General features: G+C 39.8%; 1 protein-coding gene and 1 long non-coding RNA gene across 23 annotated transcripts in view; one reads left to right on the forward strand and one right to left on the reverse strand.

Annotated features, from left to right (window-relative positions):
• The window catches only part of LOC133109589 (uncharacterized), a 187,890-nt gene that overhangs the window by 73,835 nt on the left and 94,547 nt on the right, over positions 1-19,508 (forward strand). For 21 of the 22 annotated variants that reach the window (XR_009704752.1, XR_009704740.1, XR_009704742.1 and 18 more), the window contains 2 exons: positions 18,404-18,472; positions 18,906-18,959. This is a non-coding gene — a long non-coding RNA (uncharacterized LOC133109589). Of the gene's footprint in view, positions 1-66; positions 18,473-18,905; positions 18,960-19,508 lie in introns of all 22 variants that reach the window. The other variant, XR_009704741.1, reaches the window with a different exon arrangement.
• Positions 1,594-16,329, reverse strand: LOC133109562 (myosin heavy chain, fast skeletal muscle-like). The gene is made up of 41 exons (XM_061218931.1): positions 16,307-16,329; positions 15,945-15,982; positions 15,361-15,579; positions 14,264-14,407; positions 14,014-14,170; positions 13,244-13,271; positions 13,030-13,141; positions 12,850-12,942; positions 12,686-12,749; positions 12,499-12,597; positions 12,310-12,413; positions 11,702-11,840; positions 11,442-11,560; positions 11,128-11,277; positions 10,848-11,018; positions 10,452-10,758; positions 10,136-10,209; positions 9,868-9,955; positions 9,564-9,681; positions 9,287-9,410; positions 8,742-8,878; positions 8,249-8,504; positions 7,914-8,156; positions 7,647-7,823; positions 7,366-7,511; positions 7,194-7,284; positions 6,715-7,104; positions 6,499-6,625; positions 6,297-6,415; positions 5,949-6,145; positions 5,676-5,859; positions 5,397-5,562; positions 5,161-5,285; positions 4,564-4,872; positions 4,281-4,484; positions 4,034-4,159; positions 3,638-3,808; positions 3,193-3,297; positions 3,009-3,104; positions 1,847-1,978; positions 1,594-1,716 (listed from the first exon to the last, which is right to left on the reverse strand). Exons 3-41 carry the CDS (start codon positions 15,565-15,567, stop codon positions 1,699-1,701), a joined length of 5,817 nt encoding a protein of 1,938 aa, XP_061074915.1. The 5' UTR covers positions 15,568-15,579; positions 15,945-15,982; positions 16,307-16,329; the 3' UTR covers positions 1,594-1,698.

Here is a 19,508-nt window from a genome sequence, read left to right on the forward strand (position 1 = left end):
ATAGGGTGGGTCTATGAAGATGAAATGCTGATGCAGCTGCTCACTCAGAGCTTTTCTGTTTGTCAGGGTGTGCTCGGACATTTACTGCAGAGTTGGGTTTGATGTGCCTTCAATAGTCAACTCCAGTGCTCTTCTAGCTCGTATTGTAGTACAGCTCTCCTTCAAAGATGTATTGAAGATTTATTCAAAAGTAAGTAAATCTTTACTTGAAACAGCCAATTTTTTAATAATAATAAGTAATTGTGATGCTTGAACCTGACATCCAGCGGCTGATTTTTAGATTAAATCTGAGTTTTTGATCTCTTGTGGAAATTGAAAATATATATATATATTGTGTGTGTGTATGTGTGTGTGTGTGTGTGTGTGTGTGTGTGTGTGTGAGAGAGAGTAAGGAATAAACTGGGGTGAGCCCTGTGGTTCTCATCATATGCACACATCTGGGATGAAGTTCCCATCCCAACCAGAAGTCTGATTGTACTGTATTTGCTTATCAATAGACCAGAAATTAAATGTCTGTAGTCTCACAAATCATGTGCCATGCACATTTGTTGTAAAATTTGGAACTGTGTTTGAATAAGTAGGAAGAAGAGCTCTGATGATTTACTTGGTATAATAATGTTACAGTATATACACACGGTTATTTGACCACAGTCGAGTATTCATCGAACCCATGATATAAGCAAAGGTAAATGCACAGCGATGCAGTAACTTGCCCCAAAGGGGTGATTCTTCCCGAGGGGAACAGGAGGGTGCTTATTGAAGCGCCTCACTCGCTGTACTTGCTTGCTTACAAACATGTCTACTTGCCAACAAAATTAACTATCTGCCACAAAATCATATATATATCTATGCAATAGGATTCCCTGGTGGAGCAGCCTTTTGGAACCTTTGCTTCTGAGAGTGCAGTATATCATTTTAGGAATATAATTCCATTGAGAATCCATAGCAATTTTAGTTTTTTTCTGTAAAAGTATTTCATTTGAAATTTGTAATCAGATTTGCAGTGGTATGATATTGAAGTTAACAAACATTTTAAGTGGGTATTCAGAATGTGATTATTGAGGTCAATTAGGGCTAGGTGATTTTGGTCTTTCAGTCATTTACTCCTTTAGTATACCATTCGTGCCGGTACTGTCATAGAATAAAAGCATACCACAGATGGCTATAAAATTGCTATGACATGTGAGCTGACTAAATTAAGTATTTAGCTTTTCCTGTTGTGTTCTTTGGACCACTAATGTTAATACACTAGTCTGTGGTTGTCTGGCATAGTATCAGACGTAATAAAAATCAAAAGAAATCAATGGAAAAATTGAATGCATTGCTCATGTTGAAATGGACCTTTTTTCTCAGTTAATTCATGCTAGCAGCAGTGTAACAGAGACCCAAACCTCAGTGAACCTGGGGTATGATGCCATACTGTCAGTTGCTCACACAGTTACACATCAGTGGTCTATTGAGTTTGCAAAAGAGACCAAAGATAAAAGTCACTAAAAACGAGATAGATTGTCTGGAAAGTCAGAATAGACAGAGTAAGTGTTCTAATGAGATCCCAAACAAGTTCTTTGAGTGAAAAATACCAGAAATGCGGAATAGATGCTCAACTTTATTGATTTACAGCTTAAATGAGAACATTTCACAAGACATTTCACATATTGTATGAGTGCTTGTTACTGCGTCTCATCTGGGTTTCTTTCCTTATTCTGCTTCTTTCACCTAAAAAAAAAAAAAAGAACAGTGCATTTAGAACCTCATAGTCATCATTTACAGACCCAGTTCATTGGCAGTAGTTTTCATACAGTAGGCTATATGGGTTTAAATTAACCGATTTTGAGTGGTAACCTACCTTGCCGACGTCACGGCTCTTGGCTCTCAGCTTGTTGACCTGGGACTCAGCGATGTCGGCACGCTCCTGAGCTTCCTCCATCTCATGCTGCACCTTCCTGTACCTGGACAGGTGGGTGTTGGCTTGTTCCTCCTGTGAGTGAGCAAGACATTTCACCAGTCAAAGTATTGCAGAGTAAATGTTTTCATACAGCTGTCAGGTTTAGGTTAGGTCAATTTTTTTACCTTTTTAATTTAATTGTCAATCATGCTACTATTTTTCTGCTTTTAGTCTTGTGTACTTGTTGAACAGATCACATTAGCTTTCAGCAAGTAGCAAGGTTTAGAGCTACCAATAAAACCCCCAACCAAACTAAGCAAAACAAGATGGGACAGTTCATATTTTTCTATGTGGTGCCTTATCTACTACCTCAATCATTATGCTGCTGTGGAGTGACAGTTTAGGGAGTTGTGTGACAAAGGTTTATGGGCACAGCTCATGATAATTGTGGAATGAGGCAAAAGCCTTGTGGAAATGATCCCCTGGATCTCGAGAGTAGAAAAATCAGAGCGTGTGAAAGGAACAATAAGATTGAACAGCTAATACTGAATTCCAAACATTGGTTCCTTGCACACAGTGCAGGAAAAATAATAAATTGCCAATGAATCAGAAATAACTGAACTACATGTTCTCAACCCCTGCACTAAAAATAGAACATGTTTCATCCAGCCAGTCTTGGATGCTGTTATAGCATTGGCCCCAAGCAAGTTTGCACATTTGACTTGACAAAACTCCCACTAGACTCAATTGAAGGATGTGATAACTGTTCTTCCAAACACTTCACTTACAAACATTATTTCAGTTACAAATGATTTTTTTCTCTTGTAATGAGACCTAAGGTAAGATTCGCAAGTGCACCGCAGTGAAAGCAGTGCAGTGACCTTATGCATTAATAATTCAGGTTAGCAGTGCAAGTCCAACATAGATGCAGCAATCTGAGAGCCTATATTTTACTAGTTGGTCAACAAAACATTTTGTTAAGGTAGCTGGCTGCTTAACAGATGCTATCTGCATCCCATCTCATGTCCCATGTCTGTTCCCTCTGATATTTCTAAAATATAAGCTTTCATCCCATCTCAAAAATACATTCCCTCTGGTATTGGATATTGAGCATTTGACTTACGGATTCCTCAGCCTGCCTCTTGTAGGACTTCACTTTGAGCTGCAGTTTGTCCACCAGGTCCTGCAGTCTGTGGACATTCTTCTTGTCCTCCTCAGTCTGCAGAGGGTAAAGCAGGTTCAGAAGAGGTAGCATGCCTGGTTGTTGTTTTGTCCACTGTTTTAGGTTAAGATGTATGAAACCATACCTGGTAGGTGAGCTCCTTGACTCTCCTCTCATATTTACGGACACCTTTGACGGCTTCGGCTCCACGTCTCTGTTCAGCCTCAACTTCAGATTCTAGCTCGCGCACCTTGAATCCAAAAATGTCAAAATAAATGTGTAACTATAACTATGTACAGAATAGCCAGAACATACTTGTGTTTTAATCATATATGCCACATTGCATTGGATTTAAAAAATGTTTTTAGTACACACAGGAGATAACTGCATTATTGTCATCTGACAAGTACATTTTAAAATAGGTACTTATCTCTATTTTCTAAATCTGTAGGCTTAAAGCTTTTGACCTGAAGTAATTCATAATTGCATGTGAATTATGTTGTGTAACTTTGATTCTCTTAATGCTGTGCTTGCAATTTCCAAAGTGAGCACTTTGATTTGGATGACTGAAGTTGCCGCTGGTAACTTACCCTTGCTTCCAGTTTCTGGAGCTGTTTCTTTCCACCCTTCATGGCCAGATTCTCAGCCTCATCCAGACGGTGCTGCAGGTCCTTGACTGTAATCTCCAGGTTCTTCTTCATCCTCTCCAGATGAGCGCTGGTGTCCTGCTCCTTCTTCAGCTCCTCTGCCATCATGGCGGCCTGCAGTTTTATACAGTTTAGTCACAGGTTTTCTATACAAATCATTTTCAACTTAAGGTCAATGTTATTTTTGGCAGCCAAAGCTCATAGATGGGTAGGTGTAGGCTAGTAGTACAGTTGTCCTGCACAGTTATTGCTCCCTTATGCAAATCAAATTTAATGTATTACCCCATTAAAAAAACTAGCTAATATAATACAGGTAAAACTGATATGAGTAGCACTCACATCTGTGATGGCCTTCTTGGCTTTCTCCTCAGCATTTCTTGCTTCCTGGATGGTGTCATCAACTTCACCTTGGATCTGGACAAGGTCAGCTTCCAGCTTCTTCTTGGTGTTGATAAGGCTGGTGTTCTGGACACAATGGGATATTTTTAGATTGCCATGTAATTATGGTGTAATTCACCCTATTGTCCGGTAAAATGAGAAAGGAATGATCAAATTAAAATAATAAAGTAATGCCTTATTGACTCACTTGGGAGTGCAGCAGTCCCACGCGCTCACTTGCATCGATCAGCTCCTGCTCGGCCACTTTGCGGCCCCTCTCTGTCTGTTCCAGAGCAACCCTCAGTTCTTCAATCTCAGCCAGCATCAGGTTGTTCCTGCGCTCCACCATGGCAACCTGTTCCTTCATGTCCTCCTGTCCTCTGATCGCATCATCCAGGTGCAGTTGGGCATCCTGACAGAGATTAATAAAGTTAATTGTGTATGAAAGCCTGAACATGTTGGAGCTGAGCACAGGTATTTTAGAAACATACCTTGAGCTGTCCTTGGACATTCCTCAGTTGCTTCTGGGCTTCAGCTGCCTGGCGGTTGGCATGGCTCAGCTGAATCTCCATCTCATTGAGGTCTCCCTCCATCTTCTTCTTGATTCTCAGGGCATCATTCCTGCTCCTCACCTCAGCATCAAGGGTGGTCTGCATAGACTCAATCACCCTCTGGCTGTTCCTCTTGATCTGCTCCATCTCCTCATCCTTCTCCGATAACTTCCTGTCAATTTCACCCTTGACCTGATTGAGCTCCAGCTGTATCCTGAGAATCTTGGACTCCTCATGCTCCAGTGCTCCCTATGAAATTGTGAGAAAAAATGCGTTTTGCAGTAATTGAGAAGCAATTGAGAAAATGTATAATATTTGTTAAAAGGATTCACAAGTAAGCAACAAACATGATCAATTATTGAATTTTATGAAACACTTTCATTGCCCAATATGAAATAATAATTCTCTATTATACAGACTTAAAAAAACATTCCGAAAAAACAAAACAAAATGTCAAATGTAGCAAACCAGAAAATATAAAATTGAAACTGAAGCTACATTGCATTACATGTATGAAATTTGTTAGGGTGTGATTACCTCTGCCTCTTCTAAGGCTGTCTGGATTTCTGCTTTCTCACTCTCCGCAGTCTTCTTTGCCTTTTCCAGCTCATGAATGGTCTTTCCGCTCTCTCCAATCTGTTCAGTCAGGTCGGAAATCTCCTCTGGAATGACAATTGAAAACAATTTAATGATTGTAGTAACTATGGTTATTGCATGTATTTACGAAGGTTGTGTTGAGTATGATTCTCAAATGAAATATCACGTGCACATACGCTGCAGATTCTTGTTCTCTCTCTTCAGTGTCTCCAGTTGGTCCAGAGTCTCTTCATAGGAGTTCTTCATCTTGAAGAGCTCAGTGCTGAGAGAACGGGCCTCTTTCAGCGCTCCCTCCAACTCGGCCTGGCCTTCCTCAAACTTCTGTTTCCATTCGGCCAGAACCTGAATGAAAGACAAAACGCAGCCATTAATACCACTTCCAGCTGGCCTTCATTTTGAACCTGATAGTGACATACAACACAGTTGTTAATGAGCCCAGCTTTGGTTAGATTTACCTTATCGAAGTTCCTCTGTTTCTTGTCAAGGTTGGCAGCCAGGGCATTTGCTCTCTCCACATCAATCATGAGATCCTCCACTTCACCCTGCAGCCTCTGCTTGGTCTTCTCCAGAGAGGCACACTTGGAGTTGACAGCCTCAATGGACTCCTCTGCCTCCTGAAGACGCTGTGCAAGCTTCTTCCTGTAGAGAGTGGTATTTCATTTGGTTTGCAAGACTCTTTCTGATTGTGTGATATGCAGTGGTTCTATAATATAAAACTGTTTAGTTACTTGGCCTCCTCCAGCTCCTCAGTGCGCTGGATGGCATCAGTCTCATATTTGGATCTCCACTGAGCCACCTCACTGTTGGCCTTGGACATTCCACGCTGCAGCTCAGCCTTGGCCTCCTGCTCCTCCTCATACTGCTCCCTCAGCATGTCACAGTCATGGCGGGCTGACTGCAAACCGTGGGCCAGGGCATTCTTGGCCTTAAGTCAAAGCAAAGGTTAGAATGCAAATGAATGAATGGATGTATTAGAGAATGCTGTGGAATTAAGAGTACAGTTCATGTATATGCCTTCCAGGCCCTTGTTGGTTAATTAAGCTGTGAAATACTGTTATGTTTGATCAATCTATTACCTTGACCTCCTCTTCAATGTGCCTCTTGAGCTCCTCAATCTGCTGTGTGTAGGCTTGTTTGCTTCTTGTCAGCTGGGAAACAAGAGCTTCCTTCTCCTCTAACTGGCGACTCAATTCACCTGAGTAAACCAAAGTATTGTGAATCTCCATCATATTTTTATTTCACATTTTGAAATCAAAAATCTATATTTGATATATGTACCATTTTCAGTATGAAGTCTTGCTTTGTGTGCGCTTGTGTCATTCAGCTGGCGTAAATGCTCATCGCTCTTGGTTTTCAGTTCACTCAGTTGATCTTCAAGGGTACGGCACATTTTCTCAAGGTTGCCCTGTTAGAAAAAAGTTTCTTTAGAACCCATCATGTTTGGTGAAAGAAACCAGACACGTCTGAAGTTATGTGCGTAGACCTTCTCTTTACCTTTGATTTAGCAACAGCCTCCATGTTACTGGAGAGGTCATCAATCTCCATTTTGTATTCACTCTTCTCCTTCTCCAGTTTCTGCTTGACGCGCTGAAGGTTGTCGATTTGTTCTCCCAGCTCTGCCACGCTGTCGGCCTGCTTCTTGCGGAGGGCGGCAGCGGTGGCTTCATGTTGCAGGGTGGACTCTTCAAGATCACGGCGCAGCTTCTGGAACTCAGCTTCACGCTTCTTGTTCATCTCAATCTGAGCAGATGTGGCACCACCTGCTTCTTCTAGCCTCTCACTGATCTCCTCAAGTTCCCTGGAGAGATCAGCCCTCTGCTTCTCAACCTTGGCCCGAGCAGCACGCTCAGCCTCGATTTCTTCCTCCAACTCCTCAATACGAGCCTGTGGCACACAATAGAAAAAGGGTTTAGGATATACATGGAACTTTTGTCATGTGTAATACATGAAAATTGGCTGCTTTGACAGAGTACCTGGAGTTCTTTAATCTTTTTCTGAAGCTGAGCACCCAAAGTTTGTTCATCCTCAATCTTGCTGAGAAGCTGGCTCATCTCAAAGTCCTTCCTGTGGAGAGAACACCATGAAAAAATAAGAATCTTTATCATTACATTTTCAGTCATTGTATTGATTTGAATCCTCCCTTACTTCTTGATCTTTTCATCTGACTGCTGCTTGTCATTCTCCAGATCCATTATGGATTCCTGCGCCAGTTTCAGATCACCTTCAAGCTTTCTCTTGGCTCTCTCAAGGTCCATGCGAAGCTTCTTCTCCTGTTCCAGAGATCCTTCCAGCTATTGTAGGGAATACAGGTAAAAAAATCTGTAAAAAGCCCTATTTATCCATAATCATCTTCTTGCCACTATATAATTCTGGTTTCTGTTCCCAAGGTTTTACCTTTTGGTCAAGAGCCCTCATGTTTTACTCACATCATCCACTTGCTGTTCAAGCTTGGTCTTTGCTTTGGTCAGAGTGTTGACTTTGTCCTCCTCTGCCTGGAGATCATCCAGGGTCTGCTGGTGTGCCTCTTGGAGGGCCTTCTTCTCTTTTGTCAACTTGGCAATAGTCTCATCCTGAGAGGCCATCTCTTCAGTCAGGTTCTTCACCTAAAGGGATTCATGTCACAGCATGTTAGGGAGATGTCACATCCCTGCAAAAACACAAACACACAAGCACTATATTGATGAATTGTGAACCTTGTTTTCTGTGGCATGTTTCTCCTTCTCCACTTTGGCCAAGGTGAGCTCTAAGTCATCGATGTCTTTCTTCAGCTCAGAGCATTCATCCTCCAGTTTCCTCTTCTTGGCAGTGAGCTCAGCATTCATTTCCTCCTCATCCTCCAGTCTCTCATTTGTCTCTTTGAGTTTTGCTTCAAACTGGATCTTCGCTTTGATGAGTCCCTCACATCTTTCCTCAGCATCAGCAAGGCCCTCACTTTCCTTGAATAAATTCAACATTTCATGAAATTCTTAAGCAGGAAGCAATTTGTGATAACTGTTATGACAATAGGAGAATTACATGGCCAACTTACAGATGCAACAGCCAACTGCAGGTCATTCTTTTCCTGCAGCAGAGAGACCATTTTCTCCTCAAGCTCCTTCTTCTTGGCTAATGCCTTTGCCAGATCCTCTTTGCACTTAGTGAACTCTTCCTTCATGTTGGACATCTCCTTCTCAGCTTCAGCACTCTTGAGAAGTGGCTTGATCTTGAAGTAGAGCTTCATCCATGGCCAGTGTTTCACATTCATGAATGAGCGCATGTTGTATTGGATGGAGTAAATGGACTCTCTGTGTAAAACATGATCAAAGTGAAGTATTTCTGAAGAATACAGCAGAATTGTTTACTTGAAATGAAGTAATTGGTTGATAGTTTATGCAAATAACAAATAGCTCATTTAATGCAGATACTGTTATAATTCAATGTTTACAGAAAGTCATGTAGTAGTACACAGAAACATTAGAAAAGTATTTTACATGATGAACCCCCTGAAATTGGTTCAATATTTTCTGCATTATAACATGTACCTCCTTTCCATCATTTTGACGAACTCTCTTCTCATGAGGTAGCCACGGCTGAGGGCCTGAGTCATGGTCACCAGCGTTGCCAGTTTCTCATCACGCATCTCCTCCAGGGTACCCAGCAGACCAGCTTTGAAGAACACCTGGAGGAAATCATGTAAATATTCAGTGAATAATAAGGCATAACGTACATCATATGATGAAGGAACAAGCTCATAATTGAACAGTATATACTATGTCTGTGTGTGTGTGTGTGTGTGTGTGAGAGATATATACACTATAACATGCCATGCATATTCAAGAATGTATAACACCAGAGGGAGGTGTCATGCATTTTTGTACTGTATATGCTCACACATGGAGCGATTTGTATCTCTTAGGCCATAGCAACAATTAAAACAATATTTAAGAAACTTTTAAGAGAGTACAAAACTGAGACTACTATACACAAATCTGCCACTTTGCTCCTCTAGTAAGGATCAATTACATTTTAAGCTTAAGAACTCATTATCATTTACAGAAATGCAATTCAGGCCCTTCAATTCTCTTACCTTGGTGTGGCCAAACTTGTACTGAGTGTGGTCCACATCAATGGAGCCCAGGAGCTTCTCAGAAGCTTTCTTGTTGTCAATGAACTGTCCCTCAGGGATGACACTGGCATTCAATACCTTGTATCTAAAAGAAAATACTGCCATTTTTAACTGGAGACATTGCTATGAAGTGTGCTTGATTGATAGTCAGTCATGGATTATTGTGGACAATAACTACATTACATTATAGCAACACTGTGGTCTATATACTCATGTATTAAAGAGGTGCATAAGATACCTCTGCTTGAAGTCACCATAGAGGATTCTGCTGGGGAAGCCCTTTCTGCAGATTCTGATGCCTTCCAGCACACCATTACACCTCAGCTGGTGGATAACCAAGAAGTTCTCCATCAGACCTAGAAAACAAGAAAATATGTTTATAATTCATCAATCATCATAATATATACAGTGATACTGTAAATGCAAGATATTGTGTCTCACAACACTACAATGTAGTTACTGCTACAAGGATTTATACTATTCTGTTTCTTGGATTCTTTTTTGACAAGTTGAGCTTATGGGGCCTTAAGTACAGTCCTTACCAGGTGTCTTTGATTCATTAGGAATCAAGCAACGCACAAAGTGAGGATGTGTGCTCCTCAGGTTGGTCATCAGCTTGCCCAAGTTCTCCTGTGAGAGAGGAGGAGGCAAAATATAGAAATAGGAAGCTGTACAACGCTTTTTTACATTAATTCAATCTATTATGTGAACATCACATGTACACGTTACGGTAATATTACACAGACACAGTGATATCACTGCCAACTATTCTTGGATAACAGTATAGTTTCACTTGCATTCCTCCCTTACCCTGAAGAGAGCAGACACAGTCTGGAAGGAGCCACCCTTCTTCTTGCCAGCCTTTTTGCCACCCTTTGCAGCTTCTGTTTGTACATGACAAATGAAACAGTTGGTTTTAATACTATTTTGAAGTAAAATCAAGAAAAGTTAAGAAAAATCACTTTTAGTTACCTGCTTTTGATAAGGAACTATGATTTCTATTTTCGCATTTCCTGTCAAATTGAGTGTCTTTGCTATTTTTGAGAGATTTATTCTGATCAACCTTTTTTTAGATTGTGACTTACAATGAAGACTATTTTCGTAAAATCAATCAGCACAGCCTTACCATCAGCTGCACCGTGGGTTGCATACAGGTGACACAGCAGTTTGACTGAGGACTTCTGGTACAGCTGTACTACAGAGTCGTTCAGAGGGTCCTTGTTCTTGTCCAGCCAGCCGTTGATGTTGTAGTCCACAGTGCCAGCATAGTGAACCAGGGCGAAGTGGGCCTCAGCCTTTCCTTTGGCAGGTTTGGGCTTCTGGAACGCGTTGGTTTTGCCCAGATGTTGGTCATAGAGCTTGTTCTTAAAGGTTGTGTCAGAAGCCTTGGGGAACATGCACTCCTCTTCAAGGATGGAGAAGATGCCCATTGGCTGGTGAAGGCAAAAATATTTCCATGAGGAGACATCAGGGGTAACAGAACATGTTTGTGTCTGTCGATAATAAAGGGCATCTCACATACCTTCTCAATAAGCTCAATGCAGGCAGCCAAGTCCATACCAAAATCAATGAACTCCCAATCAATTCCCTCTTTCTTGTACTCCTCTTGTTCCAGCACAAACATGTGGTGGTTGAAAAACTGTTGCAGTTTCTCATTGGTGAAGTTGATACACAGCTGCTCCAAGCTGTTGAACTGAATTTTTGAGAAGATACAAACTTTAGTGAAATTTGATTAAGGCCCTCATATTGTGATATTTCATGTACAAGAATTTGTGATAATATGACGGGGCACCGCCACTCACATCAAAGATTTCAAATCCAGCGATATCCAGGACACCAATGAAGTAATTTCTCTGTTGCTTTGTGTCCAACATCTCATTGATGCGAATGACCATCCACAAGAACATTTTCTCATAGACAGATTTGCACAGAGCATTAACAGAGTTGTGGACCTATTAGTGTAATGAGAAAAAGAGATAAATGCCATATTTGAATGTGTTATATTCTGTATATTTCACTATTGTTTCAGTACTGATGAATCACTATTCAGCAAATTGTATAGTGTATTATAATATTTGAGTATTATACAAAAATATTTTTCATTGAGATACATTACCTGTGGTACAGTCTGTCCCTTGGTCACAAACTCATTTCCGACCTTCACTCTGGGGTAGCACAGACATTTCAGCAGGTCAGCTGAGTTCAGGCCCATGAGGTAAGAAATTTTATCTGCCACTGAAATGAAGAGAATCAAGGTGTGATTCTACATGTTAAAATCGTAGTCAACCACAAAAAATGTAATCAGCGTAACCATTGCATAATCCTCTTAGCTACTTTGACGTTGGTGCATTAACAGAGCCAATGTGTTGCACTTACCCTCAGTGCCATCTGGTTCAGCCTGCTCCTCGCGCTGCTTTTGCTTAAACTTCATGTTCCCGTGATGCAAACAAGCACCAGTCAGCTTGTAGATGCCCAACTTCTCATCACCAGTGAAGCCCAAGATATCAATGGCAGTCTACAATGAAAACAAAAAATGTTCATCAGAATTCATCAGAGTTTTCAGCCTGGATTTGCTCAACATCATCATTTAAGCTTTATTCTTCAAGTGTCACAAGTGTCATGGGTCATTCTTGAATTCACAATAATTGCTGGGTTTCTAAGGAAATACACTAACACCTGAATTAATTTTCAAGACAATATTCAGGACAAATAATGAGTGAGGAAGAAAGCAAAACAAAATTATCAGTTGGAATTCACGACAACCTGTTTTCACATGGAATTAAAATATGTAGTCAAGATTTTCTCCGGTGACAATGCAAGAATTAATGTTTGAAGGGGTATCTGCTAGCCAGTCAGGCTGCTGGGAAGTCAGGGTGAACGATTACAGTGTACTGCAAAGTCCTGTATAGCAACTTTGTTGCTTCAGAAATACTGGTATAAAGCAGCACTTTTTGTAATTGATTTGGTGAAGAAAAATCACTTACATCTGTGGCAATGAACTCCTCCACGTCATCTATACTTTTGACAGTGATTTCACCTTGGCTGATCATGGGGTAATCATATGGGTTGGTGGTAATGAGTAGACCCTCTGTAATAAACAATAATCAGTTATACTGAAAATTGCAAGTGTTATTCACAGAATTAAATCTGTTGCAGAATGACAGATTTCACACCTAGCAGTTCAGGTTTGTGGCCTGTCATAAGCTGGTAGAAGATGTGGTAGCTGCGCTCAGCTGACAGCTGGAATGTTACTCTTGACTTTTCCAGCAAATCTGTGGGAAGAAAATTGCATTTTCATAAAAAGGTTTTTACAGTAGAATCCCTTGCTAAATTGATACAGTGTGTCAGGTAGAGACTTACAGGTTTCAATATCAGCAGAAGCCAGTTTGCCTGTTGTACCAAAGTGGATTCTGATGAACTTTCCCTGAAAAATTAACAAAATGAAATTTTGGGATTAAATGCCGCATTATTTCAGTACTGTTAATGTAAGGAAGTTTGAACTTTAAATATATCTTCAAACTTACAAAACGGGAGGAGTTGTCATTCCTCACGGTCTTGGCATTACCATAAGCCTCCAGCAGGGGGTTCGCTGCAATGATTTGATCCTCCAGTGATCCCTACAGGAGACACCGGACACCTCAGAAATGTGCAACAACAGTTAATGTTCCCAAGATATTTGCACATTTCTAGAGACTCCCTCTGACCTGCATTTTGCTAGCTGATTGCTCAGCTTTCTTTCCTCCAGCCACTGCGATTGTCGCGAAGTACTGGATGACACGTTTTGTGTTCACAGTTTTCCCTGCACCAGATTCTCCGCTGTGGAAGAACAGAAAGAACATTGCTTTTCATTTTTACAAACATTTAATTTTAGCTTTCTTTTAATCATGGTTTTGGAAATGTACTGTATGGGGTACATACGTAATCAGAACGGACTGGTTCTCACGATCTGCAACAGGAAAGATTGGAAATTTGTTATATTGATACACTTCTTTCATTCTTATCCTTTTTCTTTTCAAATGAGACGGACCTTACTCAACAACAGATTACCCTTTCTTTTTAATCCCATCCCACCCTGTTTGCAATCAATACACATGATTGAGGCTATTTGTATTCACATGGCTGGTACTGTTCAGCTGGTGAGATTGATTCCTTTCTCAGCAGGATTCTACATTTGGAAACATTATTGGCATTTGTCAGACGCTCTTATCCAGAGCGACATACAGTTAGACCAAGCAGGAGACAGTCCTCCCCCTGGAGCAATGCAGGGTTAAGGGCCTTGCTCAAGGGCCCAACGGCTGTGCAGATCTTATTGTGGCTACACCAGGAATTGAACCACCCACCTTGCGTGTCCCAGTCATTTACCTTAACCACTACACTACAGGCCGCCCCAGAAACATTTGTTTTGGGTGCCAATAAATCATTCCCATATTCAGTTAATCTGTCCTGCAGCACCAAAGTTGTTTGTAAAGTCACTTAGATTTCCTCCCCATTCTAACATTTGGTCTGAGAAACAGCTGAACCTCTTGGCCATGGCTGCATGCTATTTTGCATTTAGATGCTGCCATATCATTAACTGATTAAATATTTGCATTAACAAGCTGGTTTACAGGTGTACCTAACTGAGTATCTACTACTGTAAACCTGTATTTTAGAGTAACTTGAAAATGTGTACCAGAAGATATTCGTACCTGTGAGCATGAACTGATAGGCATTGTCAGAGATGGAGAAGATGTGGGGTGGGGCTTCAATTCTCTTTTTGCCTCTGTATGCTTCCACAACAACAGAATCGTACACTGGGAGCCACTTGTAGGGATTCACAGTGACGCAGAACAGCCCAGAGTAGGTCTGAAACAGTGACAGTAGATACATTATGTGCAGGAACACATTCATTTCTTTGCATTTTGTAAATGTATTAAAGTGTTTTTGAGGAAAACTCACATAGATCATCCATGCTGCATAGCGCTCTTTGAGGTTATACAGCACACAGGGCTCATTGAGGTGGGTCATCATGGCCATGTCCTCAATCTTGTCGTATTTGGGAGGATTCATTGGGTGGATGTCATCCTCCTTGACTGTTAGTTTCTGTGAAATAGAAAATTGAAGTGGTTATTAATATTATTATTATTATTATTATTATTATTTTATTATTATTATTACTACTATTATCAAGCACTATGTGCTTGGAGCCCTATTTATAATTATAATTATTTTCCGCCCGCTTTGAATGCTTATATCTCCCAAACGGTCTGGTGAAAACTCTTGCAACTTGCTAGGCATGTTACGAATATGTGCATTTGAGGGCTATTAGAATATGGCACCAGTTGGCCTAGTAGTGGCTTTATAGAGCACGTTTGAAAATGGAAAAATTTGAAAAGCCATAACTTTTGAACCAATATTTTAGACAATGAAATGCTAAAAAAAAAATCTTTCTTCTGATAAAACGTACATCTGATTGATGTCAGATTTGGTGGCTATCAGCTATGGCCTATTCCCGAAGTAGATTGTGAGGAAATTGTTAATCCATCAAAAACTGAATGGCTACTGAAATTGACCCATGTGGGCTCCATTTAAACAGCTGTAATTAATTCCAGACAGCTCATTCAGCCTTGATCATTTTCTACATCGAAGGCAATGAACAATACAAAACTTTAATGTACTCAATAGAGAATTTTTATAGTGGCCGCTATAAAATAATTGGTAATTTAGCATTTTTATTTTGGAAAAAATACAATGTAAAAATCTTCACATGAAGCGTAAGTCCAATCAATATGCCATTTGGAACAAGAACACTTTGTTTAACCGGCTATCTAAATTGCGAAGGAAAAGTTTCAAAATGATAGCCAATCATATTTTCATATGAAAATTAGCATGCAATGCTAAGTCAGAATTGTAAGCCATGGCTTGCCAAGGGGGCACTAGGGGTTGCTGTAGCTCCATAATTAATTTAGCCGTCATTGGCCTTCTCCAGCATTGCACTCTGTGCTTGGACCCTGTTTATCGCAGCTATTATTATTATTATTATTTTCTCTACTTACTTGATGCCCTTCCAGAGTTTCAACGGTGGCTTTGCCCCCCTCTCTGCTAACGAGTTTCCCCTTGAGGTACATCTCCTTGGGCTCAGCCACAAAGTAGGCCGTTTTGGCATCAAAGGGTGTGTTCTGGGCCTCGATTCTCTCCTTCTCAGGCTTCCGGAGGAAAACGGATGCTGGCCCGAAGACCGACATCTCCGCATCTGTACTCATGATGGCAATTTACTGAGGAGAAACAAAGTAAATGTTCAAGCAACTGAATCCAACATTTTATCGAAGTGAACTAGAAAGATTTCAGTCACAAAGACAAAATGAACAAGATGGCCTGTTACATAGTGGTTTTTAAATATGTACCCAGTAAATGCTCAACTATACCTGGTAAAAAGTTGAAAATGTTTTGGGTAGAAAAATATATAAATGACTCTCTTCATTATCAAATGCGCTCTGAGCTCAAATACAAATACAAATTTGTTTTTATCTTGGGTGAATTTAGGTAGGAAAACGGGGGGGGTGGGGGGTCGGGGATTCTTCAGATGTGCTGTTAGGCTTTATTCTTTTTGATTGTTAAAGCAATTTATGTTTAGGCCTACCTCCTTCAATGCCAAGAGAAAAAGGTGGTCTTTGAGTGCTGAAAAAAACAGTTTTCCATTAATACAGTATTAAATGTAAACTACATGTACGCTATTTCGTAATTTGCTCAATTTCAAGGGAAAACATGAAGGCCCGCTATTGGCTTTTTAAAATGGTTGAGATACTCAGGAATATGCTGATATGCTTATGTCTTTATGTAATTTCAATACAATTACCACAAATGTGATACAAATACTGTATCAGTTTATGTTTGTTATTTCTATTTGACATTACTCTTAACATAATGAACTTATACACAATCCCTTCGGGCTTCATACTGTACATTGTAAGCTGCTCCAATATCACAGTAAATCTCACTCACCTTGCAGGGTGCCAGCCAGTCCCTGGGGGTATGAGGGTGGCATCTTTTATAGAGGGGGATTTGTCTTCACTCAGCAGAACTCAACCCCTCTATTTGGTCATGTATCTTTCCCCTTACTGGCTATCTAGTGCTCGTAGCAGTAGATATGATATTATTTTTATCTTCTGATAAATCATTGGTATTTCTTAGTGAAAATAATACTACACGGGGGTTCATAATAAATTATAGGAACCTGAATCGGAGAAAACTGGGAAGCAAAAAATATAATTTTAATACATATTGTTCTGTATAATATTTGATTCATGATAACATATATTTTGTCCTGAAGTACAGTACAGTATAAAACTTTTCAAATGTATGAATTTATTATTATTATTTTTTTATTGTACTTGCTACAATATACTTTCTTTTATTATACATATTATACATTACATTATAGTTAATCTCATCTTTTGGATTTTTTATGCATTTAAAATATTTTTAATGGGTGGCTTCATGGTATAACCTTAAACTTTTAAAGATTGAACTAATATGCATTTTAGTGGAACTGTCATAAAGAACATGGGAGCTTAGTGTAGCTGTGTAGAGATTATTAAATTAAACTGATATAATCACTTGCAGTGCTTACAAGTAGCAATACTGGGAGTGACAATTCCCAGAACATTTACAAATAATGACACCTCATGACACCTCAATGAAGATCAATCTTGTTCCTCAAGAAATAAATCTAAACATTCTTACTTTAACATGCCTTGTTAACAGAACTTATCTATGGCTTTACAATATATTAAATATTCATATATTAACTGACCCCCATAGATCCCCCCCCCCCCCCCCGGTTCCCACTCTTGTGTCATGTGTATGATGGATTCTGGCACGGATGAGGAGCCTAGTTTAACCTTGGAGAAGCAGTGAAATGTCACTGGTGTACTGTTGCAGTACTCTTGCCTGCCTTTGAGTTTTTGCATGAAATAAAACTTGGGTGTAGGTTCAATCCTTGGCCTCAGCAGTACAGACGTCAGCATTTCCAAAATGTACCTTATTAACCCTTCAGAATGTGTCATACCCCCAGTTTTTAGCCTGGGTATGCTGGCTTTTGTTGTTACTAAGCACCCGATTGATCTATTAAAGCGGTTAATTAGAGTTGTGCACCCCTGTTTTAGCGTTAATCCATCCTTTGCCTTTATCACAGCTTGCTTTCTTTTTGAGAGACCTGCTGCTTTAAAAAAAAAGAAAAAGAAAAACCTTCTTGTAAACATCTCCAAAGTTCAGTCTTAGATGTTGGTTGCATTTTCTGCTTCTGCCTCAATCCAAGTAATCCCAAATGCATTCAATTTTTTTGTTGTATTTATCAGCAACCAAATCTTGTCATACAACCCAAAACTGCACTGATCCTCCACCATGCTTGACTGATGTGTTGTAGACGGTTCAAAGAGTCTTTCATAGCTTTAGTGGTGTATACACTGCTTTCTCTTTGTTCCAAAAATCTCACATTTGGATTAATTGGTCCATAAAACACTGGAAATGTGATAAATGCAAGGGTGGTCTCTTGCCATTTATTTTTATTTGCATAATTACACATTGTGGAGAAATGCCACAGAAAATGAATAATCAGGAGTGTATTAGGGATGCTGGAGACTGAATCATTTCCAGTGCTTTGAAATTTGAAAGTATTACTGTGTATGTCAATAAATAATATGCACTGCCAGATCAGCAGATTCTGTTTCATGCTAGCATTGGCTTCAATAGAATCTTTTTATTTCTTTATTTAAATACACTTAAAACACTACACCAGCATCACATTACACAATTCATGTGTCTGGGTCTAGAGATGTTCCTGTGGGAAATGCTGCAAACTATTTTTATACAAGGTTTATGATATTATAAGGCACCTCTATTCCCTGGATAAGATCATGTCCAAACATGGAATGGGAACGAACATAGAGAAGTGCTTACGCATGTTTTATTAAAATGATGCGCTTGATCCAATAATGTGGGTCTATGAAGATGAAATACTGATGCAGCTGCTCAGGGTATTGCTATTTGCCAGGATGTGCTGTGACACTTACTGTAGAGTTGGGTTTAATGTGTCCACAGTATTCCACCCCAGTGCTGCTTCAGCTCTGACTATTGCTGCACAGTTCACTTGAGAAGGTTTATCGAACAGTAAGTGAATTTATACTTGAAATTACCCAGTTTAACTAATTGACTGAGTAATTGCATGATCTTGTTATCTTTGGACACCCATTAACTGAGACAGCGCAAATGCTAAAGATTGTGTGTGTGTATGTGTGTATGTGTGTGTGTGTTTCCATATTTGAAAGCTGCAATTATCTGTATATTATTTGTATATGTTCATTTATATTCTCAGATGAGATTATTCTCATCTTTTCTGATCCTGATAACTATATCTTTAAATGTATTTGGCATATATTCCACTTTTGGGAGGGATAATCCTGTGAATATATCCTTCTGTAGCTATTTGTTTTTGCTGCATCCGACAAGATGTACTCAAACATGAAATTAGATTATTTATTATTTTATTATGCAATTGATCACTTGATTCTTTGGCTCCTTTTAACTCTCTGTTTACTTGTAGGATGAAGTGTCATTAGGAGGAGGGAGGGATGCCATTTATAGTATCAACAATCAGGTAAGTACAACTTGTTTCTGCAATAGAAAGTGAGTGAAAAGATTCAAAGTATAGCCTCCACTGAACTTTTCGAGAGTGCAGCACAACAATTTAGGAATGTGAGTACACTGAAAACCATAGCTATTGGTTTTTCATTTGAAATTGTGTCTGGTTTGTACCCTGGTGTAAAGTCCAGCTATGATCAGCTTAAAATACCAACTACTCGCTGTTTCAAAACATACCTTGAGCTGGTTAAACCATGTTGAGTTTGGAGCTGGTCTAACTGGTAAACCAGCTACCAGCTAATTCAAGACCTAGCTTGAGCTGTTTTTTTTTTTTCAGCAAGGTAGTAGTCTTTGACCTACATTTTTAAACAGGTAGTCATTTTGTAACCATTTTGGTGTACCATTTATAGTGCTACTGCCATAGACCACAAGCAGAGCACATATGGCAATACACTTGCTATGATCTGGAACTGATTAAGTGAAGCAAATTCTCCAAAGCAGGGCGGCACGGATGGTGCAGTGGGTAGCACTGCCGCCTCACAGCAAGGAGGTCCTGGCTTCGAAT

Source organism: Conger conger, chromosome 14 (genome assembly GCF_963514075.1).
Source record: "Conger conger chromosome 14, fConCon1.1, whole genome shotgun sequence".
Lineage (NCBI taxonomy): Eukaryota > Metazoa > Chordata > Actinopteri > Anguilliformes > Congridae > Conger > Conger conger.

Coding starts and splice junctions, on each gene's coding strand:
- LOC133109562 (XM_061218931.1), bottom strand. CDS start 15,567: ATGAGTACAGATGCGGAGATGTCGGTCTTCGGGCCAGCATCCGTTTTC. Junction 4,160..4,280: donor TGGGACTGCTGCACTCCCAA/GTGAGTCAATAA, acceptor CATTGTGTCCAG/AACACCAGCCTTATCAACAC. Junction 1,979..3,008: donor AGAGGCAGGCTGAGGAATCC/GTAAGTCAAATG, acceptor GCTCACTCACAG/GAGGAACAAGCCAACACCCA.